The following is a 26,352-nucleotide window of genomic DNA, read 5'->3' as shown; positions in this document are numbered from 1 at the left end:
AGGAGGAGGGGTCCCCGTGGAATGCTGCAGGCCCCCCAGGTGGGCCTGAAGTTATCCGGGTTCACTGTCTACACCATCAGTGCCCAGCTTTCCTCTGGCAGTGTAGACCTGAATCAAGAAGACTGGAAAGTTCATATATTGGAGGGAAAGTCCCCAGCATTCTGTGCATTTTGATTTCGTAACTAATTCTAGGGATCCTCTCACATTTAGAGCTTCTCATTCCCAGTACTTGGAATGTTCCTCTTGATTGCATCTGTGCTCCTAGAAAAGTGAGTGTACAACTTGGAGTCAGGCCCTGACCAGCAGAATCCTTGTCCCATGTGTCGTCAGCAGAGGGCTGGTGAACCCTATTCACCCTGGGGCCCTATTTCCCAAGAGCGCAGTCCATGTGGGATCTTGACACGAAAAACAGCCTGTCTGAACAGAGGCAACTGACTGACTGTTTCTTGGGGGCTCAGATGAAAGCTGGGAAGTGTGCTCAATTGGAGAGGAGTGTCCTTTTGGTTTAATTAATTGCTGATGTGGACACGACAGGTTGCAAGTTCAGGGTTGACATCACTCAGGCCCTCGGATAAGGAACGTAAGCCAGTGATTTGCTGGTTGCTTAATAGCACCAGGCACTGCCTTAATGCAAGTCAAGGGCACCGACAGGCTTTTGATTTGCTGATTAACTTTTTAGGTACTTAAGGTAGAAAGTGACTGTCCTTTCCAATCGTAGACCACATCTTGCCTTTCAAGGGGCTCTGGGGGATCTGTTTTCCTGTCCTGACGCTGAGGGCCAACCTGGAACTGCACTGGGACTGCAGGCTCCAGCCTTGTAGCTCTGTTTGTTTTGGAGTTCTGTCAAGCAGGGCAGGATGGAATGCTCTACTTGAACACTGAAGATGTCAGGCCCACCCCTCTGACCTTCCTCTGAGCCCAACGGCTCTGATAAGTGGGCAGGCCTTGAGCCTGGAGACCCACAGACACACTTGGATGATTTTACAGAAATCAGCCGGGCAACCTCCTGGTAGAGCTCTGAGCAGCTCCGGAGGGGCCACCTGCCAGCGCCGCAGGCATGGCCAACCGGACCAATGCCTCTACTGCATACGACAGCTACGAATACTACCTGGACTACTTGGACCTCATTCCCGTGGACGAGAAGAAGCTGAAGGCCAGCAAACGTGAGTCCCGAACTGGGAAAGCTGGCCGGGCAGAGGCTGGGGGTTGGCCCACATGACTTTTCTCCATTCACTCAAGAACTACAGCAGATGCCACCGGGAAGCCAGAACATGACTTGAGCTCGTGGATATAAGGGAATGGCGGGGGGGGGGGGGGTACCTGTTATCTTCTGTAATAAGTTTGGAACTAACCTCCTGAGAAACTAAGACACTTTGGGAGCAGAAGCTACTGGTAAGATAGATTTCTTGATAGAGTTAGATTTGTCTGGGGTTCCAATAAGCTAGATGAGTTTCTTCAAATTGCAGATTTCACGTTTTCTGTTGTCTCTATACAGATGTGGGAGAGAGTTACTGTGTCCACTCCTAAGATGTGTGACTTACTAATTCTTATTAAAATACCCGCCAGTGCTTCATCTTCAGAGTCTCAGGAAGGACAACCAGACAAGTAAACATCCTTTTCCTCCTTGCCCCTGCCCAGCCTTTATCTCTTGCGTAACTTGGTACTTTGTCAGCGATCTCCTCTGATTATTCCAGCTAGTCAGTCAAGATAATGAGTTGACTGAGTGAATGAACATGAAAAACAAAACAAAACAAAAACAAAGTCTCAGTTTCAGGAGCCCATCCTCTCTGCTTATTCTGAAGTCCCTTGGGTTCCTTGGGATTTCACTACCATCACACACTATGTCCTTCAAAAAAAGAACGCAGTCCTTCGAAGGAACCGGATGCTTCTCCTATGAAAAGAAAGATAGTCTGTTACACACCAGCTCAAAACTGAAATTCACTCGGATGGTGTCATTTAATAAAAGGAGGCAGATCCCTGGCAGGGCCCTTGGGGGAAGTCCTATAGAATGTCTGGTTAGGAAGTGTTCCTGTTTCCTGTTTCATTTACAACTTGCAAAAGCTGAGGACTTCTGTTTCATGTTTGCTGAGGACTTCCTGTATCCCTGGCACTGTAGCAAAACCTTTGGGGGGAAAATGATTTGGCGTGTGTTTTCTGATACAAGGTCTATAGTTATGACATTAAAATGCAGATTTTTTTTCACCTACGACTCACAATAAGGAAGACATATAGTAATAGGGAGAAAGTGGCAGATTTGAAATAAAAGCCCACATAAGTATATTATCAAAAGTTCAGAACTTCGGGATACATATTGATCTGGACAACATGTAGATCTGCATTCAGGAAAGACTTTTAAAAATTAACACGAATTAAATAAAATTCTGGCTCAGCTTCAGACACTCCTGTCTTTTCGTGTGCCAGACACCCCTCTCAGCCACCACCTGGGCTCCAAAGAGTCTCCCAGCTGCTTTTTTTTTTTTTTTGGGTGGGAGGACCATTTGCAGCTCTAGAATCTTAGAACCCATGATCTCAGTCCTCTGCCCTTCCCCCTTACCCACAAACAACTTCTATTTCTGACGAAAACGGCTGGTGTTCTCTAAATTGTGTATGAGGTTTGAGATGTTCTTTCTTGCACACTTGAACTAGAGTTGGAAGTTTACAACCTGGGGAGCTAGAAATGAGATCAAATAAGAAATTCCTCCTCAAACTCCCAAACCCAGTAAAGATTATCTCAGTGAGGAATCTCACCAGAGAGACAAGTCACCGCCTTGCCACCCCCCAGACAAGCTAGATGTTGGGGGCTTTTGACTCCTACAGGGGGAAGCCAGTTGCTGGGTCATCTCTCCAATGAAGAGTAAACATCAATTGGTATTTTCATGGCAGGGATTCAAGTTATGCATCTTAGGGGACTGACAAAATAACTCTCCCATATCTGCATACAGACAATAGAAAACATGATATCTACAATTTGAAGAAACTCACCCAGCTTATTGGAACCCCAAACAAATAAACTCTATCAAGAAATCCATCTTAAGGAAATTCCCTGGCGGTCCAGTGGTTAGGACTCGGTGCTTTCACTGCCGAGGGCGCCAGGTTCGATCCCTGGTTGGGGAACTAAGATCCCACAAGCCATGTGGTGGTGTGGTCAAAAATTAATTAACTAATTAAAAAAATAAAATAAGAAAAATGTTAAATCTCATTTATTTTTTTAAAAATCCATCTTAAAAGAATATTCTGTCTCAAAAGTATCCTAGTGTCTTAGAAAGTTAACTCCAGATTTATTACAATGGATATCAGATACCATTTTATACCCAACCCCTAGATATCAGGAATCTTTGACACCCACAGGGAGAGGTGCTCCTTCGGGGATCCTTTATTCCTGTTTGCAGGTGGATTCCCAACCACTGCGCCACCAGGGAAGCCCTGACCACATTTTTTAAATATCTTTTTTAAAGTTTGATATGCTCCTTAGTAAATTACTTCACTCTACCAGTCAGAAAAAAATCAGTGTTAACGTTTTGGTGCCTAGCCAATTAGGGTTGTTCTGTGTCTGTATCCTCATGTGCACACAGGCACATACACATGTGCATGCATGGACATACACAGACACCTATACACCCACATACAATTGCACTCCTACTTTGTGTGCTGTTTTGTAATAACTCCTGCCTGGAGCTGCTGAGGGGAAACTGAGAACTCCCTTGGGTGCCCTCTCTCCTCCCTGGGCCTGTCTGTAACTGTATGAGGCTGGGTCCAGTGGGTGGGAAAGTGGACATCCTGTCCTATGGATGCTCAGCAGAGCCCAGGTGGGGAGGACAGGTTGCTGAGCTTGCAGGAAGTTGTGTTATGAGCTGGTGACAATGACTCCATTTTCTGGTCCCTTTGGAAAACATCAACCCACAAGCTTATCTCCTTCTGCCCCCTGGTTTCAGTCTCTCTCCATCTTCACTTCCATCTCCTCAATCTCTTCTTTCTCTTGCTGCCCTATACTGAGGGCAACCAACCTTCTAGGTTTGCCCAGGACTGTCCCATGGATGCATATTGAGAAACCCAGGCACATCGGATGGTCACCTTAATTCTCCTCTCCTTCCTCAAGCCCCACAAACATAGGAACAGGGCTGCCACTAACCCCCATGGTAGAGAAAAATTAGAAAAAAGCCTCCTCCTTTGGGCACACAGCTAATCACAACCCATTCAGGTGGGGTCCCTTGAGCAGTGTGCAGCCTGTGTAACTGTTCACGGCGTCCCTGCATAAGAGGGACTCCAGGCTCAACCACGTGCCCTCTGCTCATTTCCCTGCCCCTGCCCTCCCCAATAGGTCTAAGCCCCCTTTTCCTCCTGGTAGTCCCTCTGAAATTAGGAACTGTCAATTTTGTTTTCAATCTTTTCAAAGACATCCACTTCCACATCAGAAACACTCCATACCTTTTCCCACCTTCTGGCCATTGCTCATGATTAATTCAACAATCAAAATTCTGTACAATCCATTACGCGTCAGACGGTTGCACTGGGAGCTGGAGGTATAAAAGCAAATGGACTAAATCCATGCCCTCGATTTTTTAACAACTTTTTTTTTTTTTTTTTTTCCGGTACACAGGCCTCTCACTGTTGTGGCCTCTCCCATTGCGGAGCATAGGCTCCGGACGCACAGGCTCAGCGGCCATGGCTCACGGGCCCAGCCGCTCCGCGCCATGTGGGATCTTCCCGGACCGGGGCACAAACCCGTGTCCCCTTTGTCGGCAGGCGGACTCTCAACCACTGCACCACCAGGGAAGCCCAACAACTATTTTATTTCATTACCATATTGATCTATCTTGTGATGTTGTATTTCCAAATAGGTTACAGACCTCATGACACTCCTCCAGCAAATTTAGGAAACTATTAAAAGTTAGTACATCACAGTACATCTAAACTCTTCAACAATTATTTCTTAGTATCGTCTAATCTCCGGTCTATGTTCAGATTTTCCCAGTTCCCCCCAAATGTGCATGAGAGCTATTTTGTCCGCTCCATGCTGATATGCTGCGTCTGGTCCCTGGAGTCTCTCTTAGTCTAGACCAGACCCTTTTTGTAGATGACACTGGCTCGAGGAAGAGATCAAGCAGGTCGCTCTGTTTATCCTCAACTGTCCCGTCAAGTGGGAGATACTGATCAGTAATAAACGTTTATTCAGTTAATGGTGTTAGGCTGGAGATTTGCGAAAGTTGCCCACAGAGCACAGAGAAGGACACCCCTGGGGAGAAGTAAGAGGTGAAGGAAGGCTTCCCAGGGAAGATGTGGCAAAGCTGAGTCCAAAAAATCGATTAGAATTTGCCTGCTACTCAGGGGGCTGGCGCAGGGTAGAGAACCGTTACACTCCTGTAGGTAAAAGATGTGTTTCCGGGACGGTGTTTTGGGAAGGGTGACAAAGGATGAGCTCCAGATCCCCGGGGGCCAGGTTCTTGCAGGCCAGCCTTGGAGGATCCCTGTAAACTGCAGGGAGTCATTTAAAATTGTAAGCAGGGAAGAGACAAGGGCCGATTTGCTTGCTAAGAAAATGGCTCTGGTTAACATATAAATGTGAGGGTCAGTAGGGTAGTGGTGACACGTGGGCAGGAAACAGCCATGTGCTGGGGCTGGAAGCATAAAGTTGAAAAGATCCCTACCCTCAGGAGTTCACAGTATAGGAGGGAGCGGCCACATAAATGAACGAATGAGCGTGCTCCGGTGTTACAGCCATGGGAATAGAAGTATGTGAGGCTCAGAGAGGCCAAGTGACTTAATGTCACGCAGCTGACTAGTCACAGAGCCAGGACCTAAATTCCAGCTCTGATGCCTCAGGACTCTTCCCAGGACACTTTTCATGATCAGGGGGCAGATTCTCACCAGGATGTCAGATCTAGCAGAGCAGGAACCTTTGTCTACCTCTCTCTCTCTCTCTCTCTCTCTCTCTACCCCGAGCTCCTAAATAGTGCCTAGCACACAGTAGGCACACAATAGCTGTTTGCTGAATGAATGAATAAACTAATGTGAAGTAGGCTGCTCTTGTACACATTATTAATTTTTATGATGAATATTTGCACCAATTATCAATTTATTGCCTCTCAGCTCTGAATGCGCCCTTCAAAATAGGCTCTGTGATCAACGATGGTATTTTCTTTAAAGTGAGCACGTGTTAGGCTTTCTCAGGAGAGGGCTCTGGAGGGCACCGCTGGAGCACCGGGGTTGGGGGTTCAGCAGTGAGGGCGTGGGGACATCTGGGGGAACTAGCCCCGGTCCCTGGCCCAGAACACCGTCTCCCTGAGATCTTGCAGCCTTGGTGTGGCAATAACCTCTCTGCAGCCATGTAGACAAAGAAACCAAAGCCCCCGGGCAAACTGTGGTCAGTGGGGGAGGTGCCACAACTCCTCCATCTTCCTCTCTTCCCCCTCAACACCCTCACCCACCCACCAGGCCTCCAGAGGGCTCTCCATGGTTTGTCCAGCAGCTCCAGGCAAACTCAGGCCTGGCTGAATGACCCAACCCCTCTGCCATCCAGTGGCCAAACCACATCTCCTCCAGGGAGGTCTGAACCCCTTCCAAGTTTGTCCTTCCTGGATGTTATAGGCTGAATTGTGTCCCCCGGCCCCCCACCAAATTCTTATGTTGAGATTCTAACTCCCAGTACCCCAGAAGGTGACTGTATTTGGAGATAAGACCTTTACAGAGGTGATTAAGTTAAAATGAGGTCATTAGGCTGGGCCGTAATCCAGAGCGACTGGTGCCCTTGTAAGAAGAGATTAGAACACAGACACACACAGGGGGATGACCATGAGAGGACCCAGTGAAAGACAGGCCAAGGAGAGAGGCCCCAGAAGAAACTGACCCTGCTGACACTTTGGTCTTGGACCTCCAACCTCCGGAACTGTGAGAAAATTAATTTCTGTAGTTTAAGTTACCCCAGACATGGTACTTTGTTACAGCAGCCTGTATTAGTCCTTTCAGTCTGCTATAACAAAATACTAGAGACTGGGTGGATTATAAACAAAAGAAATTTATTTCCCACAGATCTGCAGGCTGGGAAGTATGCAACAGACACATAGGGAATGCCCTGGGTTGTCCCCATGGACTCGAGGGCAGGGCACCCTCTCCTACAAGATGAGGGTCTTGGGGGACTCCTAATACTATCTACTGTCTCTAAAGAAAATTCCTTAGAGCTAAGCATCACCAAGTCAGATTTTAAGTAGTCAAGCCCTGTCTTAGTCTCCTTGGGCTGCTATAACAAAACATCACAGGCTGGGTGGCTTAAATAACAGGTATTTATTTCTCACAGTTCTGGAGGCTGGAAGTCCAAGATCAATGTGGCAGTAGATTCTCTGTCTGGTGAGCACTTGCTTCCTGGCTTGTAGATGGCCACCTTCTCTGTGTCTGCTCACAAGGCCTTTCCTCAGCGCAAATGGTGAAAGAGTGTATGTGTGTCTCTTTCTCTTCTCATGAGGTCACTAATCCTAATGAGGGCTCCACCCTCATGACCTCATCTAACCCTAATTACCTCTCAAAGTCCCCACGTCCAAAAATCATCACACTGGGGATTAGGGCTTCCACATATGAATGGTGGGTAGGAGACACAAACATTCAGTCTATAGTGGCACCTTTGTCTTGGCCATCAGCTGAAGCAGACAGAGAGAATTCACTATGCACATCCTGTCTCCTAGATATATTTCAAATCAGATCTGGCTGTGTATGCTATTTTGTACCCTGCTCTTACTGACCTCACAGTTTCTTTTCCCATGTTGTTAAATATTCTTTCACAAAAATTTTGCAAATAGCTGCATGGTGTTCTAGAAATATGTATCTTTGAACATATAGAATGTTTCCAGAATTTTGCTCTTATAAGCAGTGGCCTTGGGGAGAGAAGAACTTCTTCCACTGTTGTGTGTTAAGTAAAGATGTCTCACCTATTTCTGTCCTTAGTACTTGAATTCAAAAAAGTTCACTAAAAAAGAAAAAGCCTAAAAAATGCAAAAGCAGCAATCTCCCTCATCCAATCTCTGTGCTCCCGTTATCACTGTGTCACTTTTGTTTTCTGTGATGATCAGCAAAAGGCAGCATTGGGCAGTCTCAGGGATGCTCTGTTACTTGGCTTTGAAGGTACGGTAAGGTAAGCGTGAGTCCAGGTGAGGGTGGACAGAGGTCAGCCACAGCAAGCAGGTGACCTCCTTTACTGACAAATGTGACTTTCTCTCCCTGCCAGTTCCTCTGGGCTGGATCGCCAACCCAGTCAAACAAATCAGAAAGCATCATATCCCAGGTCTCTGCAGGGGCACGCATCAAAGACAGAAAGATGCTGGGAATGCTTTGGGCAAAGAGGCAAAGCTCTCGCTCAGATCGTCTCACTAGAAGGTCACCTAGGGCAGCTGGTAGACATGGTGAAGTCCAGGCTGGGTTCAACTCCTATGTCAAGTAGAGAAGACAAAAATAGAAGAAAAAATCCCCGAGCTCATGTGTTAACCTAACAAGCAGGAAGGATTTTAAGATTTTTGTGTTCATGCCCAGACAGTGCAATTTATTCCATCATGGTTGGGCAGATAATTGGAAATGTCTAGGGATTTAGATATATTTTTATGAGCATTCAGTGTTGACTTGAAGGCTGTGGGTTGCCCTTTCCCAGGATGGCTTAAAATCTGGTGTGATTCTGTTACAGGGACGTCACAAGGATTGTTACCCTTGTGATTTTTCAGACGTGGCTTCTGTTTCACGGAAAGTTTAAGAATCTTCCCAGCACGGTCAGAAAGGTGGAAAATACAAATCTGTTTCCTGAGACCCTTCCTGAACAGACTGATTACATGTTTGATCTTCTATTTGTTCCCTTTTCAGCGGCTAAGCTTAGGAGAAAAAAACAGTCCCGTATTCCAGTCTTATAGCAAGCATACAGATTATTTTAATACCATGAGTCTCCAGATGCTACTCAAGTACTGCCTTGAAGGGAGTAGTGAGATGCGTTGATTTTCCTTGGGTAGTGTCTGGCTTTACGGCTGTATTATTTACCTCTCAGGTCAATATGTCTTCTTCCTTTAATTAGAGGTTAGGAAGAATTCGTCATGGCCCGTATTGACTTCTGCTGATGCACTGCTTCTGGCGGCTTCAATAATAAGGCAGTCTGGTAAGCTGGGATGAAGTGAGAGAGTGGCATGGACATATAGACATCACCAAATGTAAAACAGGTAGCTAGCGGGAAGCAGCCTCACAGCAGAGGGAGATCAGCTCGGTGCTTTGTGACCACCTAGAGGGGTGGGATAGGGAGGGTGGGAGAGAGACGCAAGAGGGAGGACATATGGGGATATATGTATATGTATAGCTGATTCACTTTGTTATACAGAAGAAACTAACACACCATTGTAAAGCAATTCTACTCCAATAAAGAGGTTAAAAAATAAATAATAATACAAAGGACCTCTATATAACTCTTCTCTTTTGGTCAGAGGGATCAAGTTCAGGTTACCACTTTAATTAGGATGTTTAAGTCTTCAGCAAATGGTCAGTCCCATGGACATGACGTAAGCAGTGAAAGTGATTTTTAAACAAAGATACGAATATGTTTACCTTGGAACAAATTTCCCATCTAGCTAGCCCCATGTGGAGCTGCCAAACTCGAATGAGTCTGTCATTGCACAAAAACTGCTTGGAACTCTTACTTTGGAAATGACTTTGGTGGCCATGACACATTCTATGAAATGTCCACAGAGATAAATTATGTATTGCTTTGGAGAGTGGATTTGCTTCTGGGAAATAGTTAAGAATCACCCAGAAACCAATCAGGTGGATGGACTTAAGCTGATTGATACCAGCTGGGTGTCAAAAATAAAATATCTCATAAAGTAGCAAAATTGGTGTGTGTGTGTGTGTGTGTGTGTGTGTGTGTGTGTGTGTGTGTCCTTCAAGGTAACTGCAAAAGAAGAGTTTATAAATGTTTGATCATCGCATGTATTTTAGGAAAATTTAGATGACTGTGGAAGAGAGCAGACGATTATTTTGAAGGTCCGCATTCATTTGGATTTGTCAGTTTTGATATGTTCATTTAAAAAGTCAATTTTTTTACAGATTCAATAGAAAAAATTGGTTAAATTAACAGAGTTCCAGATAAAACAGATGTTGATTTCTCTTTCATGTACAAGTTTGAAGGATGGGATGGTAGGTCAGCTCCATGAAATCTTCAAGAAGTGGCTTTGTTCTAGCTCATATCTCTGCCATCCCTGCCATCCAAGCCTGGCTCTAGCCATCACATCCATGTTCTGGGCAACAAAATGGAGTAAGGGCATAAGAAGGGACATGGGTTTTAGAAATCCAGCCATCTCTGCAGAAGGACTCCTAGAAGCTGTCCTGTAACTGCTCCACTCACATCTCATTAGCCAGAACCTTGTCTCATGACCCTACTAACTGAAAGGGAGGCTGGGAAATGTAGTCTTCATGCCAGGAAGCCATGTGACCTGCTAAAGGAGGGGTTCTATTACTATGGAAGCATGTGAAAGCAAACATTAGGATTGACAGCCAGCAGTCTATGCTACAATTACCTTCACTCATAGCTTACATTTTAGTGAGAGCTTGAAGGATACCGTGATATTACTTGCCACAAAGCCCTCGTAGCTGAAATAATATTAGTTCTATTTATACATTGGTTCACGACCATTAAACAAGGAATTGTGCCATGTACATTGCATATACATATTATTTTATTTAATTTACCTAACAGCCAAAAAACACATACTATTATCCCCATTTAACAGATAAGGAGTTTATCTGTTAATAAATTTAGAGATGTAAAAGATTGCCTGAGATCAAACAGCTAGGAAATGACCAAGTCAGAATTTGTTAGCCTCCAGAGCCTAGGCCCTTAACCCCGTTATTATTCCCCAAGAAGGGAAAAACCTTGGGGTTAATTTTATTCTAGGGCCTTGGAGAAGAGGGAAGGGAAGGGGGGTTTTCCGTGGCTGGACCAGTTTCATTGTCAAGCCAGCCTGGTGCTCCTTGTTGTAAAGACAAGCCCACGGATGTTTAAACATTTCCAACACTGGGGAATGACAGCTCTCACCCTTGGTACAAAACGTCCTCTCAAGCACTTAGGCTGAACCTTCAGGAAGAAGAGGAAAAAACCCTATTTTCTTGGTTGCCTTTTTCAAAAGAACACGATGAAATAGAATATAGTACAGGAAACAGCTAGTGGCTACTGTTCGCCTTTTTGGTCTGGCGAAATGAAAATTTCACTTCTCTGAAGACGCTGTGTTCTGGGAGCAGTAACATCTCATTTCCTGCTCAGCATCTGGAGATAATGACCAAGGGCTGGGACAGACAGCGTGAGCCTGGGGGAGGGGAGCCTGGGGGAGGGGAGGGGGCGTCTCAACTGCTCAGCTTTGGGGGCTGTTTTCTTAGAGGCTCTGACGGAACTTACATAGGTGCCAAAGACCTCAAATCCTGCATTATTTTTATGAAAGTAAAAGAGCGTTAGTGTCTGCAGAAATCTGAAACTTCCTTATACAATAAAAATCCCAAACCATATTTTCTGAAAACATACATACTCTTATACTTTGAGGGTTATACAATAAATTGGGACTCTTTGGGACAGAGCTGAACCGAAGCAGGTATTGTGGAATAATACAGTGAGCAGGCAAGGAACACTAAGAAAGTCAGAGGCTTCTTTTGATTGACGTATACACACTACTGTATATGAAATAGATAACTAATAGGAACCTACCGTACAGCACAGGAAACTCTGCTCAGTACTCTGTAACGGCCTATATGGGAAAAGAATCTAAAAAAAAGAGTGGATATATGTATACGTATAACTGATCCGCTTTGTTGTATACCTGAAACTAACACAACATTGTAAATCAACTACACTCCAATAAAAATTTTTTTAAAAAGTCCTTAAGCTTAAGACAGATGGCAACAACCTCATTTCCTATTTCCGGGGAGCCCATACGTCCCCTACAACAGTTTGTTGCTCTAGGGCACCCCCATCGGTTTCTCAGGTCAGGGACAGAAAGCCGAGAGGATGTGAGAGTCAGCCTGTGGGGCTTCGCTGTCCTTGCCTCTCTTCAGTGTGGTTGCCAAGTTGCTGATGTATTACTAGGTGGTGGAGGCCCATGATTCCTTTTGCAAATACTGCATCTGTTCCTTATTACCTGTTTTTGACACTTTTAGGACCTAAAATCAACTCTTCCAAGGTCTCAGTTTCTCCCTCTACCTGTCTTGGATCATAGAGGGCAGTGGTAATGATCTTTACTAAATTACTATTATTTACCCCACAAATGACTCATAGATCTCTAATCCTCCATTCAGTTATTTGTTCATTTGTTCACCCATTTATAAACATCTTTTCATTTGAATCCATCACAAAAACATCTTTTGTTTGAACAGAACCCAACAGAAGGCAGGGCACGGCTGGCACAGGCAGTGCAGCAGGAGGGCCGAGGAGGCTGGGGGAGAGATGCAGCATCCTGAAGGGGGTCAGCGATTTCTGGTGGGCTAGGTTGGCCCCCTCTGAATCCTTAACAGCCCCCAGCAAAGCCTGGCTCCTGTACGTGCTTAATACATGCCTGTTGATTACTATCCTTCAGTGGCTTCCTTTGGTCACACATGTAGGTGCCTAGCATATCCTGGTCTGGGGCATCTTGTCCTGGGGGCATGAGTGTGTATGGGAGAAGATACTTGCAGACACTAATTATGAACCTGGTCCTCTGTGCCCAGAGCCAAAGACAACCCCCAAGGGAAACTATACCCCTGCAGTTCCCTAGCAACTTGCCGAAAGTTCCAGACCCGGAGTCTCAGAGAAAGGAACCTCCTGACCTGCCAGGATCTACCCAGGGCCCAGAAGAGACTAAGCATCTTTCCCGTTTTCCCTGCGTCCTTTCACCTCCAGCCACAGATACAGCCAGAGTAGCGGCTGCAATAGTGCTTTTTCCTCCCGCCACTGCCCCGCAGCTGGGCCTGTCCCTCGGAAAGAAAGGGACCGGCTCTTTCCACCTCTAGCAGGCTGGCCGTGGCAGGCCTCGGGTGACAACTCCACAGTGGGAAGGGCCTGGCCCTTCCTGCGGCAGGCTGGCACAGTTGCCTAGCGCACATCTTTTTTTCTAAGTCTCTGATCTTGGGGTCTTTGAAGCTGTCCCTAACCAGGCTGGTAGGGGCTGCAGCCCTCACAGGGGAGGGGAGGCCGTCTTGCCACGAGAAGTTGCTCACAGCTCTTTCTTCTCCCTCCCGAGAGGAAGGGAAGAGGGGAAATCCATTCTCTGATCATCAGTAGCAGCTGAAAAAGCAAACCCATGAGGTGCCACCCAACTTCATTTACTGTTTTTTCCCCTCAATAAGCCCCCTAAACTCACCCAGAGGCCCGTGGCCCTGGGAAAAATGCCAGGTCCCTGCTGCTGCCCATTTCCTTCCCAAGGTTATCATTAATGGAAAAATCTGCCCCCGTACCTCCATCCCCCATCACAGCAGAGAAGACTTAGCCCCAGAGCCCCATCCCCACAGCACATGGGGGCTCTCGCTTCCCAGCCATGGGCCCTGTGACATCACACTGACGTGGAGACGCGTGTCCGCCTCCCACAGATTCGATCGTCATCGCCTTCTGGGTGAGCCTGGCAGCTTTCGTGGTCTTCCTGTTCCTGCTGCTGCTGTCCATGTCCTGGCCAGCCTCCCCGCAGACGAGGAAAGTAAGGACAGGCGGAGGTATGTGGTAAGTGGCCACGTGAGGGGCTAAATAGGGGGTACCCGTATGTCCCAGGTGGAATATTATTTGGCCATAAAAAGGAATAAAGCCCTGATTTCATGCCGCAACGTGGATGACCCCTGGAAACACTGTGCTACGTGAAAGAGGTAAGGCACCAAAGACCACACGCGGTGTGATTCCCTGGATGTGAAATGTCTAGAAGAGGCAAAGCCACAGACAGGAAGCAGATTAGCGGTTGCCCAGGGCTGGGAGAAGGCAGAGTAAGTGGGGCTGACTGCTAAGGGGCACAGGGTTTCTTTGGGGCACGAGGTAACTATTCCAACATAGATTGGGGTGATGGTCGCACAACTCAGGGAACGTACTAAAGACCATTGAATTATAAACTTTAAACGGGTGAACTTTGCGGTGTGTAGACCATAACTCAGTTAAGCTATTGCAGACCATGAAGCGGAAGTTAAATTGGAGGTACAATCCATGCATTCCAAGTAGTAACTAGAGCCGAGCTCGTTGTATGTTAATTCTCCTGTGCTACGCAATTGGCCTCCTGCATCCAACTTTCCCTTCCAGCTGAATCCGCCCAACACAGCCACCGCTGTCCTAAGGACAATGCTTACAAGGGGCCCTATACCACCTCTCTCCCTGCCATAGCTCATGGGACCAGGGGTGGGCAACCAACCCGGAGAGGGCTGGTCCAGGGCTGGCCACTGCACCTAGAAACATATGGCCTGGCAGGGGAGCTGGGGCCACGAGGCACTGAGGGGGCCAGAGGAAGATGGTGGCTGGGTACCATTATGGACCAAGAACTCCTGGGATGTGGGAACCGTGGGTCAGCACAGGCAGCTGGGAGCAGGGAGAGGTGGGCAGAGCTGTTCTGAGAGGAGGGGAAGAGGAGCCTTCAAGTCCCTGAAAGAACCAGAGGGCAGCCCCCCTGCCTGAGGGGGTCCCCCTGCCAGTTCCCCGAAGGCCTGTGGATCTGCGGATTCACAGACCTGCCTGGAGGGGCCTCTGTCTCTCCTACCCCCTCGTCCACCCGCCCTGTCCATAGTGTCTCATGCACCGGGTCTACACACACCAGGTCATTCTGGTTCCCTTGGTCACATGTGGGAGGCGGGGACCAGCTTTCGAGCAATGAAGAAATCCATTCTTTCAGTTTTCAGAACTCACGTTGACGCTAAGCAGATTTTTACCCCCAAGAGATCCCCGAGGAACAAACTACTGAAATGGACTTTCTTTTCTACTCCCCTGCGGTGGAGACTTGGAGCAAGCCCTGTGCTAGGGACAGTTTGTGAGGATACTCAGCTACCTCCCGGCGGAAGGTTCCCCAGCCTGGTGGGCACACAGGGGTTTTGCGCATCTTCTGGGCTACAGTTTTACCACAGGGCAAAATAATGACGCTCTTTGTCCTGACTGGCCGCATGGCTTACTACAGAAAATGCTCTCCAGGAACTTTGTGACAAGGAATGCTCAGGGCGGCCAAATAGATCCTTAGTTAGACTTAGGAAAGAGAATGCTGAGCTGCTTCCCAAAGAGTCGTTCTTTCCATGATGGAAAAAAAAAAAAAAAAAAAAGATTGTGCTAGCATCATCTGAGTCATCTGGAAGGAGGGCTTAGCTCCCTCGCGCTCCCTTCCTGGCCTTCTTCATTCACGTTCCAATTATAACCACATTTGAACTAGTTCTCTAGCTTAGACAGCTATCGGTACATGGCCTCATCTCATCCTGATACCCACAAGGCAGTTATCATCCCACTTCACTGATGAAACTAAAGGCAGGCGGGATGTGTCCTGTGCCCCCAGCACCTCGAGTGCAGGAGGGTCCATCCAGGGAGGATGGATTTCTGGCTCAGATACAAGTTGGCATGAGGTACGGACACGACATGAGCTACACTCAAACATGTGGATGGACGGAAGGTCAACCTCCCCCCCTCCCATCCCCCCACCCCTGCCTCCACCAGCTGTGAATCTGTGACATGAGGTCAGAGGGAAAGCCCCAAGGTCAGGGTCACCATCGAGCACTTCCTCTTCTCTTCCATTTCTCCACTGTGGTAGCCTTGGTGAGCCAGGCTGAGCCTGCCCCCCAGCCCTGGGCCTGCTTCCCTGGCAGAGGGGCTCTCGCCCTGTGACTCTCCTCTGCAGGCTTTGGCCAGGCAGGAGGGTGCAGCAGGGAGTCCCCTCCCCAACCCGGGGAAGGACAGTTCTCTGGGCAGCTTGGACGCTTCCTTCCCTCTGCTCTGTCCGCAGGAACAATGCCCAGCACCACCCAACGTGCCCCTGGAGTCTCGGCCTCAACCTCCCCTTCTGTGTCTGGAAGCAACCCCAGCACCACGGGGCCCCCCAGGGGACCCCGCTGCCTCTACCGAGCTCGGTCGAGGAACCAGGTGGCAGAGCGTCGGGCCCCGTCCAGCAGCTGCAGCAGGAGAGTCCCTCCACCTCGGCCCCCTTCCACCCCCCAGAGCCATCCTGCTCTCTGGGAACTGGCCCTCGATGGGGACCCGCACGGTACCAGCCGACGTCAGGAACTTAAAGCCCAGTGAGCCTCCCCTGCAGACAGAACCTCTCGACAGTAGAACCAACAACCCAAACCAGGGCCATTGCTGAGTGAGCCGGGGAACTCAAACCAACCTGGACACACACGTGCCCTCTGAAAGCCTGGTTACAGGTAGCACGATGTGCAACTAGGTCAGGAATGACTGTACAAGGGGGCGCATGTGTGCATTTACCCAAGGCTGGCAACAGCCCATCTGGCTGAGGGAGGAGGCCCCAAATAGTGCTCATTTCCTTTAGTGCACTTAACCTGCCTACTTACTGCTCAAGCTGCTTTAGGAAGGATAGAAAAGTAAAATATGTATGAATTAAGATTAAAAAATATTCACTGATCTCTACTATGTCACTTCATAGTTTCCGCTATTACTTCTGCAATGTTTTTTTTATCAACTCTGAGTTCGCTTGGCTGATCTGCACCTTCTTTAGGACGCCCAGGGGGTGCCTGCCAGGTCCCCCTCCATCCCCCACTGACACCCACTGTCACTAAGATGGGGCAGTGTGTGCCCAGCCAGACTCGCTGACTGTGGTCAGGGGACCTGAGCCACACCTCTGACCTCCCCAAGGCCTTTCACAGACAGAGCCCAGGGAGGCGTCTCCCCGGACAGGGCAGTCGGGTGCAGCAGGCAAGGCTTAAGCCCAAGTGGCAGGAGGATCCCGTGCTGTGTGATTTCGTGTGACGTCTGATCTGAGACCCCCGATGGACCTAGTTCTCTAGTGCCTGACAGCCTGCCCCTGGCAGGGTGCCAGCACCATACCACAAAGCCCATAAACCTCACCCCCCCTCCATCCCAGGTGACTGAAAAATAATCCTGTAAGGTGAGGGCCAGGCCTGGCCTCCCCAGCCCGGGGGACAGTGGGTTAGAAGGGAAGATGGGGGAAGGGAGACTGATGGGCTCCAGAGATGCAGAAAGAGGGCAGAAAGGACCACATGGGCTTTCCAACTTGAATCTAAACGTAGGATTCTGGCTTCACGACATTCTAAGAATATTGTTGTGGGTGTTTTGCAGGCGAGGGAATAGGGGAGGTAAATGCTCCTTGTCTTCTAGACGATGAGCCCCACTTGCGGGAAGGGGACAAATGCACAGAAGCGTTACTCTTGACTTGGTAAAAATCTTAAGTCATTAAAAAAACCAGAAAAGGGCTTCCCTGGTGGCGCAGTGGTTGACAGTCTGCCTGCCGATGCAGGGGACACGGGTTCGTGCCCCGGTCCAGGAGGATCCCACATGCTGCGGAGCGGCTGGGCCCGTGAGCCATGGCCGCTGAGCCTGCGCGTCCGGAGCCCGTGCTCTGCAACGGGAAAGGCCACAGCAGTGAGAGGCCCGCGTACCGCAAAAAGAAACAAACAAACCTGAAAAGAGTCTAAACAACACTGGAAGGAGACAAAAGTGTAAATGTTTAAGCTGAAACCAAGCCATTGCCAGTGCAATGGGCAAATAAACAGCCACCTCCCAGGTGGCAGACAGGGAATGCGTGTGCTGACATGGCACGAGGGCCCAGCAGACCCCTGGGCACCTACCTGGGTGTGCAGGAGGGTACATGCAGAGCTTTAAATGATCAGGACCAAATTTTATCTGGGAAACCCATGAAACTTCATATTCAACGTTCGTCAGCTACAATATCAATTAATGTAGAAATCTTAAAAGTCAAATCCTGACCTCTGAAATGCAGGTCTCTGTAGAATAAAAAGAGCCTGTGATTAAATCAATTAAACAAAACACAAAAACCTAACAAAAATAGACATTTATTAACAAGTTATAAAATTCTAAATCCCCCTTTGAAGCAGAATTTTTAAAAATATAGGCTGTCTTTCCAAAGCAGAAGTCAAAACAATCTCACGCTTTAAGGATTTAGGGCGACGCCCTTCTTATTTACTAAAATAACACAGCACTGGCAGGGCTTATTTATTCAAGAAGTTCCACAGAGCTTTGTTTTAAAGCCTTAAGGCAAACTTTACATGTCTCTCTTCTTGCTCTTCTGCCTGACATATCTCTGGACACTTCGGCTTTAAAGTCCATGAATCCCTTAAGCACTCAGAAGCGCCACCTCGATTTGTGGTATTTCTTTGAGGAACAATGAGCCCCTAAGAGGAAGGGTCTTCGCTGACTGGGGCTCACGGCCCGAAGGTCCCCAAGCCCACTGTAACCCTGACCGCTTCGCACACGTGGTCCCTTGAGCTTATTATTTATCAGTCAGTTAAATGAAGCCAACTTTTCCTGTCAGGACACCTGGTCAACATTCAGAGCTTGTCATCTCGCAGGCCTTCCATGGAAACCCTTGATTCAACCTGACTCCTAGAGCCTGGAGCCGGAAGCGCCAGCCGCACGGGGTTAAGTGTCGGGGATCGCGGCCGCGATGTCCTTGCAGAGCCTGACAACGGCCTCCTCGTCACCACCTTCCACGTCCTCCGAGGCGTCGAGGACCATCCGGACGTGGGTCAAGAGGGTGTCTGGCCGCTGGGCCCCCAGCCAGATGTCCTTAATGTACAGAGACACCAGGAATGCAGCAGTGGCTGAGGAAAGGGACAAGGCCATTAGAACGCAATCCGGTCAGTCAGAAAACAAGTCACCCGCCCACATGCACAGGGGCCCGGGGCTGTGCGAAGCCCCAGACGGCAGTGAGCACGCACTGCCATAAATTAATTCCACCTCTGCTTGACTATAAGTCAACCTTTCTTGTTCATTTTAAAATTATCTTTTCATGCGATGAATGAATGTGTGTGAAATGTAAAAAAAAGTTACTACAAGTCAAGTCTCTTCCTTGGTGCTGACCACCCAGGCCAAGAACCACAACCGAAGTTGGGGAGGAGCGGCCCGGAGTCACTTCCCATCATCCCCTCAGTGGCACAGGTGAGAAGGTTTACAGGCCCAGATTCAATTCCCCGACTGCGGCCACAGGAGAGGGCAGGGCACCCCGGCTACCAGGTGAGCTCACCTGCTGTGCTGTGGGCCCGGCCCCTTCCCTGCTCCCCCTCGTGTCCCTCATCCCCCAGTGAAGGGTCCACCCTCCCGGATGGAGGAGCCACCTGCACATGGTCACAGCCTCCCTCCTGTCCTCCTACAGCCTTTGCTGTTCCCTCGTCTGTGCAGTCACACCTTTATTAAGAACCTGCTAAGCGCCAAGCACATAAATTGTGTGACTTGTGTGTTTGTGTGCGCACGTGTGTGCTCTTGTGCACATGTGTGCTCGAGTGTACACACACACACACACACACACACACACCTGGCCATGACATGAAACGTAACTCTTCACGTGGGTAATAACGATAGAAACTTAGGGAAGCCGCTGCTCTGCAGTAGAGCGTCCCGGTGGGACACAAGGTTGTGACGTGAGCATCTTTCTCCACTGTAAGCAAAACCATCACTAAAGGTTTCTTTCACCTGAAGGCAAAGGCAGAGATTTCCTCTCCCCCTACACTCAGGGCCCCGTGGCCCTCTCCGCGATCCTCAGAACTGTGGAGAGGGGCCCCCAAAGGCTTACGACAGGCTCTAAGGAACAGGAGATGCTCCCCACCACAGGCCCACTCCCGCGTTTCTTCAGCCTCCGACCTGAGCACCAGGCTTACCTCGCGTGGCTGCATCCTCCGCGTTCAGAGAAGAGAGGTGGACGGCCTCGAGTATCTGCCGGTAGGGACTCCCGGCGGGGCCGCGGGCCGCCCCCAGCTGCAGCATGACGGCGTTGAAGAGGCTGGCCGCGCTCTGCTCGGGCCCCGCCAGCCCCTCGGCGCCGCAGAACCTGCTGTACAGCCTGAACATGCCGCTCGCCACGGCGCTGTCCTGAAGGAGGTCGGCCACTACCGCTGGCCGCGGCAAGATGCAGCTCCTGAGCCAGCCCAGGAGGCCCGCCATCTCCACCCGGCCGAGCGGGCTCATGGCCGCGGAGCGCAGCACCCAGCCGGCCACCAGGACGGTGACAGCGCCCACGGGGCCCAGGCCTTCGCTCTCAGGTTCGGGGTCAGGAAACGCGGGCCCCCAGTGGGTCAGGATGGACCTCAGGAGGCCCCTGCACGCCTCCAAGGTGGACGCCGGCAGCTCGGGGTCCACCGCCTCCTCGGCCTCCCCAGGCCTCCGCTTCCGGCCCCGGAGGCCTTTGGCTCGGGCTGGCCCAACTGGCTTGTTCTTATCCTTGAGCATTTCTGTCTCACACACACACACACGCACACACACAACACACACACACATACGCGCACGCACACACACACACACACAGGAAAGAGAAAAGGCGGTGAGACTGGTGTTCCGCCCACCACCTAACACACACACAGATGCAGATGGTGGGGCGGCCCACGGGCTGTGCCCTCCCGGGACGCGTCCCCACACTTGGAGCACAGCGAGTGCTCAGTGCTTCCCTGTGACCCGTGCTGAGCGCTGGTTAGCGGCAGAGCTGGGACTCAAAGCCGGCCCCCCGCTCCCTCTCGGGCTATGAAGATGGACAGGCCCTGTCTCTAAGCTGCAGACATGCCGCTCAGGGACGGTAAGACTCCGGCTGCTCCGCGGGGCAGCGAGCACAGCTTGGGGAGCGGGTCCGACACTCACTCAGCAGCTCCCTGACTTGGCATCTCTCCGCGGCTGCTCTCAGGTCCTCCTGGAGCCTGACGTCTCTCTCGACGAGGCTCCACTGGTGCAGGAGGACGAGGGCATCCCTGGTGGACAGCACAGTCTCGTTCACGGTGAAGCGGTTCATGTCCCTGAAGGCCTGCAGCACGGTGGCCCGGTACCTCAGCACAGAGTCGAGTGCCCCGAAGAAGCTGGTGAGCTGGGTGGAGGCCAAGGCGGGCCTGCGGGAGCCAACGCCACGGACTGAGCCAGGGCCACCTCCTTGTCTGGCAGCCCAGGACCTCGTCCTGCAGCTCAGCACACCGTCCACTCACAGCCCGGGCGACCCTTCACAACAGACAAGAGCGTGGAGCCCAGCGCACAGCGCAGGAAACAGGGAGCCCCTCCAGGGGAGGCAGAATTGGGGCCCGGAGTCTGAGCTCCACCCTGGAGGCACAGAAAGCGCTCTGGAAACCGGGAGAGCTGGGCAGAGCCTGCGGTGAGGGTGCCCACTGCCACGCTAAACAGCTCCAGGACCGCCAGTTCCTCTCCGACTCAGGAACTCTCAGCCTCGAGGGAAAAGGCTCGGCAAAGCCCGGGGACGGCACCACCCACGGCCAAACCTGACGGTGGGCACTGTGGGGACGCACATCCCTCCGAGTTCTAAGGAATTTAAAATTCAAAACCATCTGCCTTCCACAATTTTAACATTTACAATCAGTATTCTGAATAACAATCGGTTCTCAGAGACCAACGTGTCTTGGGACAACCCCAAAATAAGAAACGGGCGCTCTGGTATGAATCCAACAATTGAATTCCAAACAACAGAAAACCAAATGCCCGGTTCTTTATCAAGAAAGTTTCATTCTGAGATGACAATCCATTGGCTATCGATCCTCTGGTTTCAATCAGCATACCCCTGTTCCCAAATCAGAAATCTGAGGGCACACAGTGTATTTTCTCTAACACAGTAGAATCTGAGAAGAACTGAGCTCTCCTGAGGAAACCAAGAGTGTAATTCCAAGGGGAAAATACTGAAATTTTCAAGGAATTCATGGATAAGGGAGCCCATAGGCTAATGAAAGCGGAGGCGAGTTTGGGAACAGCTTAACTTTCCTAGGCTTAGATCATGGAAAATATGTTCTTTCTATAAAGCATTTTGAGTGCTTGGATCCAAAAGTCCACTAGATGGTTTGCTGCTAAAAATGATCTGGAATGACAGGCTTTAGGTTTTTCAAGTGTGCTAAGTTCTCAGGGCCTTGAAAGGAACCTCCTGAAGTTGACGTGGAAAGAAGAGCAGCTGAAGTAGGTTTCCTGACGTCACCGAAGGGATGGCAGCCCCCGCCCAGAGCCTACCTGTGGAGCCGTGACCTCCAAGGGGTCATGGCCAGTGGGGAGGGGCTTACCTCAGGTGCTTCGTGAGCACAAGGAGAACGTAGAGGAACTCGTCGACCAAGTGCAGGGCGAGCAGCTTCGGGGGCTCCTGGGACCCAGGCTTGCAAGGAGGCTGCTCCCCTGCCTCCACGCCTCTGTCCCCCAGGGTGGTCACCCACAGCGTGTGCAGCAGGGAGATGAGGTTGGAGAGCAGCTGAGTCTCCAGGAACCTGAAATCAAATGTGGGAAAGTCCACTGTCTGTCACATCCTCTCCTCCCAGTGACATCTCCTGGAGGGAGTGGGCGGCAACCATGGAAGAGACTGCGACGGTGGTGACCATCCCAAGTGGCAGACTCCTCCCCTCTCCCCCAACCATCTATCCTCGCACCTCCCGCTGCAGCCCCCAAAGAGGGGGACACAGCATCTAAGTGAACACAGGATGTCTGCTACAGAAATGAAGCTCCACCCCAGGGCGAGGCCCCAACCCTCCTTTCTAGACAGCCAACCACCTCAGTCCCAACTAAGGGACATTCTGGAGCCGCTGCGGCACCTTAAGAAGAGCCTTCCCGCCCACGAGAACAACTCAACCCTAAAGCATGAAGGTAACAGCCAGGAACAGATAATCAGCCAGTGCTGCCTTTAGATATAAGACATTACTTTCTTTCAGAGAAAAATCTTTTAATTCTTTTTAAAAAATGCACAAAAGGAAAAAAAAATGCATGAAAGAGCCTGGATATCCCCAGGCTTATCATCATAGGTAGCTGTTTGAAAGAAAGATCCCTGCCACCAAGAGCTGTCTGCTGAGACAAGGTCTTCATCTTTTCACACAGCCTCAAACTTAGGAGAGTGTTAGGAATCAAAACAGATCACACTATGGACTGAACCGTGTCCCCCGCCCCATTCAGATGCTGAAGCCCTAACCCCAATGGGACTATATTTGGAGGTGGGGCCTTTGGGAAGCCATTAGGTTTAGAAGTCATGAGGATGGAGCCCCCATGATGGGATTAATTAACCAGAGCTCTCTCATTCTCTCTCCCTGGTCATGTGAGGACATAGTCGGCAGTGTGTTTGCCAGGAAACGAGCTCCCACCAAACCCAACCATGCTGGCCCCCTGATCTCAGACTTCCAGCCTCCAGAAGGCGAGAAAATGAAACTGTGTCGTTTGAGCCACCCGGTGACAGCAGCCCCAGTAACAAGACAAACACCCACTCCAGCCCTCGACGCTGCTCCGGCACCGGCTCTTCGCCGAGCACCTTGACCCTGGGCGGGAGTGGAGTGCGAGCCCACATCACCGCATGAGCGTTTCTGAAACAGGAGCTCCCTGTTTCTGCCTCAGGAAGGGCAGAGACCTTGAAACCTCAGATGGGGGGCCCCACTCCAGGGGAGGAGCCTGGACCTGGCACAAGAGACAGAAAGGTGTTGTAGAGGATGCTGTTTCGGGAACACAGATTCTCCGGGACACTTCCAGCGGACACGAGAGATGGCAGGAGGTGCCACGGTCTCCGTGTCACCTCCTTCTGCTTGACGCACAGCACACACACTCTCTCGCTCTCACACACACACAGAGACACAGACACACACACAGACACAGTCACACACACACACAGACACACATACACAGATACACAGACACAGACACAGACACACACGGTGCTTACTTGCTCTCCAGGATGTGGAGGATCCACGTTAAGAGGCTGTAATCCCGCAGGATCTCATAGGCAGATTTGGCATCCCGGGCAGCATTCTGCAGAATTTCCAAAACCCAATTCTGCAAACCCAGAACAGAAAGTTACTCTTCAGTGGGAAAACCTGACTTACTTGATCCAGGGAACACTTTAAAAAATCGAATGCTATGTTCCAGTTACAGGCGGGGGCTGCGCGTGCCATCTGCTAAGTCCGCAAAGGTGGTGGCCGTGTGAGACCACCCTTCCCCACAGTGACAGCCAGAGCACACAGACGGCCACAGCGAGCTCGGGCCCGGGGACGCCCACCCGCTAATCCACCACAAGCAGAGACACAGCACGGAAGCCACACGGCCCACATCTGGGGCAGCCTGAGTGGGGAGAAGGGCGGACCCATTTCTAGCCCAGCCATGAACTGCGGGCGGCTCATTCATTGCCTTGATTTTACCACCTGGAGGGGACAGAAAGATGGGACTCCTGCTGGAACTGTTAACTGGGTGCTTTAGAGTTCTCACATGCTGTAAAAAATAGAAATCTACCGTACTCGAATTCCGTTTATTCAAACTCACTCCTATTTACCCACATTTTACATGATACCACAAGCAGAAGCTGACCGGGCTAGAAATTAATCAAAATACTGATGAATTCTCCCAGTTACATCTCGTGCGACATGAGCTCTGGCTCCAGGGGCAGAGCTAATGGGCAGACTCCCTCGTCAGCTGTGAGGCAGGCAGGTTCGACTCCCGACTCATTTTCCCAGCCGAGTTTTGATAACCTGCAGCTTCTGTGCATCGTGAGACATCCTGGTGGCTCGGGCGTGTCTCCAAGCACCTCAGTCATTTATGGGGTGACGAGTTTCTAGAGCTTTCAGCCGTTCCAGAGCCACCTGGGTACTCATTACCTCCCTCCCTCTCCACAGGCCCTGCCCCCAGGCCAGGGCACCGGAAGCTAATGTAGAATCGGGAGGCCAGGCTGGGTGGGACTCCACGGGGACTTGGCTGGCAGATGGAACCCCGTGCAAGGGCCCAGGCCTCAGCCCCCCAGGAGCGCTGGCCGCCTACCTGGGCCACGTCGTCGCAGAGCGGGCTGCTGAAGAAGGACAGGATGACGTGGAGGACGCCCCGCCTGGCGCAGAGCTCGTAGCAGTACTTGTCCCGCATCCCCTGGCGCAGAAGCCCAAACATCCACTCCCGCTCCGTCTTCTGCTGTAACCCAAGCAACCAAGAAACTATCGTTAAATAAGTGAAGGCCTTTTCCCCTGAAAACTCTTCAAACGCCAGTACTTTCAACTGGGGGCAAAGGCTGCAGCACAGCCGCCCCCGCCCTCCGTTTCTGGGTATGTTATTAAGAACCCTCCATCTCCTCTCTGCTTCCATTTCTCCAGGTCAGGAATGAGGGACCGGGTCAAGTTTACACAGTAGACTGTGCTTACTCAGAGGGGTGTTCTGTAAAAGCACACTAGTATTCAAGCCAGGGCTTCACCAAGAAAACAGAGCGAGGAGGCCACGACTCGAGGCCTCTGGAGTAGTCTGCGAGGTCTGAGAAGCCACCCAAGAATCAAGGTGTGGAATGGGAAGCGTTTCCACACATAGGCCCACCTGGCCCCGAGCTCCACCCCAGCCTGTGCTCTGTAGCTGACAGTCTCCTCGGGGAAACGTCAGCGCAGTGGCTGAGCATCCCATTTAGGAGTCTTTCCAGGACCCCGAGACCTCAGAGCATTACCTCGAAGTCCGAGCTGTAGAAGAACTGGTAGAAGCCTGGAACTTTGTTCATGTTCAGGTACTCATGGGACAGCAGGAACTTGTTGACCTTCAAATACATGTGCTCCTCTGTGAACACAAGCAGACAGTCACTCACCATAGTGCCAACAGGACACCCCGTGGCCGGCTGGAGTAGGGGAGCAGGGCCCTGGGGGGCGGTCAGACATAAATCCCTGCCCCCTCGGGGCTTTCCAATCCTTATCCAGGTTATTAGTTCTCAAGAATTAAAACGCAGTTAAGACACCTTAGCTCTACACAGCACACGGGCTTCTCTTGTGGCCCAGGAACCACGTGAGGATGTCCAGTCCTTCGGAGACGTCACCTCTCCCCAGGCATGAGCCCACTGCCTAAACTCTAATCAGCTGGTGGGGAGAGTGGGGCCTGGCCACACCTCAGACAGCACAGGGCTAACACCCAGCCCACCGGCCTCCCACTGAGGAAGCTGCCACAGCAAAGGGGGCTCACACGCGCCCTGGGTCACTTGGCCCTTGAATGCAGCGGGGCCGACACCTCCTCCCCCGGTCCCAACCCTGGACCACTGATGCTGCCCTGTGCTCCAACACCGACAGCAGGTCTGATGTGGGACAGCTTGCCTGGGGGGCACAGGCTGGATGGGAGGCCAAGACCATCCACCGTGACCTCTGCTGGGGTATTTTCACAGAAGAGTTTGTTCCTTTGGAGTCTAAATGGCTAATTACCTTCTTTCCTCCCGTAATTTCTAAGGTAAAGAAAAAAACATGTAATAAAAATGATACGGGGAAACTTCCCTGGTGGCACAG

The 26,352-nt window shown here is 50.6% G+C and overlaps 2 protein-coding genes across 9 annotated transcripts in view; one reads left to right on the top strand and one right to left on the bottom strand.

Moving 5' to 3' along the window:
- Positions 1-459: 459 nt before the first annotated feature.
- On the top strand, positions 460-16,731 carry MRAP (melanocortin 2 receptor accessory protein). The gene is given in 4 exon segments (XM_089910309.1): positions 460-1,163; positions 13,561-13,684; positions 15,921-16,000; positions 16,003-16,731. Coding segments are annotated over 4 exon segments (585 nt in total). The 5' UTR covers positions 460-1,057; the 3' UTR covers positions 16,278-16,731.
- Positions 16,732-16,910: 179 nt separating this feature from the next.
- Positions 16,911-26,352, bottom strand: part of URB1 (URB1 ribosome biogenesis factor) — a 65,744-nt gene continuing 56,302 nt past the window's right edge. For 5 of the 8 annotated variants that reach the window (XM_022552821.3, XM_089910307.1, XM_022552823.3 and 2 more), the window contains 7 exons: positions 25,536-25,642; positions 24,875-25,018; positions 23,790-23,899; positions 22,162-22,359; positions 20,756-20,997; positions 19,786-20,355; positions 17,949-18,732 (listed from right to left, as the gene is read on the bottom strand). In XM_022552821.3, coding sequence (XP_022408529.2) covers positions 18,551-18,732; positions 19,786-20,355; positions 20,756-20,997; positions 22,162-22,359; positions 23,790-23,899; positions 24,875-25,018; positions 25,536-25,642 — 1,553 coding nt within the window. In that variant the 3' untranslated portion in view covers positions 17,949-18,550. Of the gene's footprint in view, positions 17,896-17,948; positions 18,733-19,785; positions 20,356-20,755; positions 20,998-22,161; positions 22,360-23,789; positions 23,900-24,874; positions 25,019-25,535; positions 25,643-26,352 lie in introns of those variants that run through there. The other 3 variants (XR_016392962.1, XR_016392961.1, XM_022552822.3) reach the window with 3 other exon arrangements.

This window comes from Delphinapterus leucas, chromosome 4, assembly GCF_059928025.1.
Source record: "Delphinapterus leucas isolate spDelLeu-1000000601 "Yukka" chromosome 4, BTC_Dleu_Yukka2, whole genome shotgun sequence".
NCBI classification, from domain to species: domain Eukaryota; kingdom Metazoa; phylum Chordata; class Mammalia; order Artiodactyla; family Monodontidae; genus Delphinapterus; species Delphinapterus leucas.
Note: the sequence above shows the minus strand (reverse complement) of the source record. Positions and strands in the feature narration are given on the sequence as shown.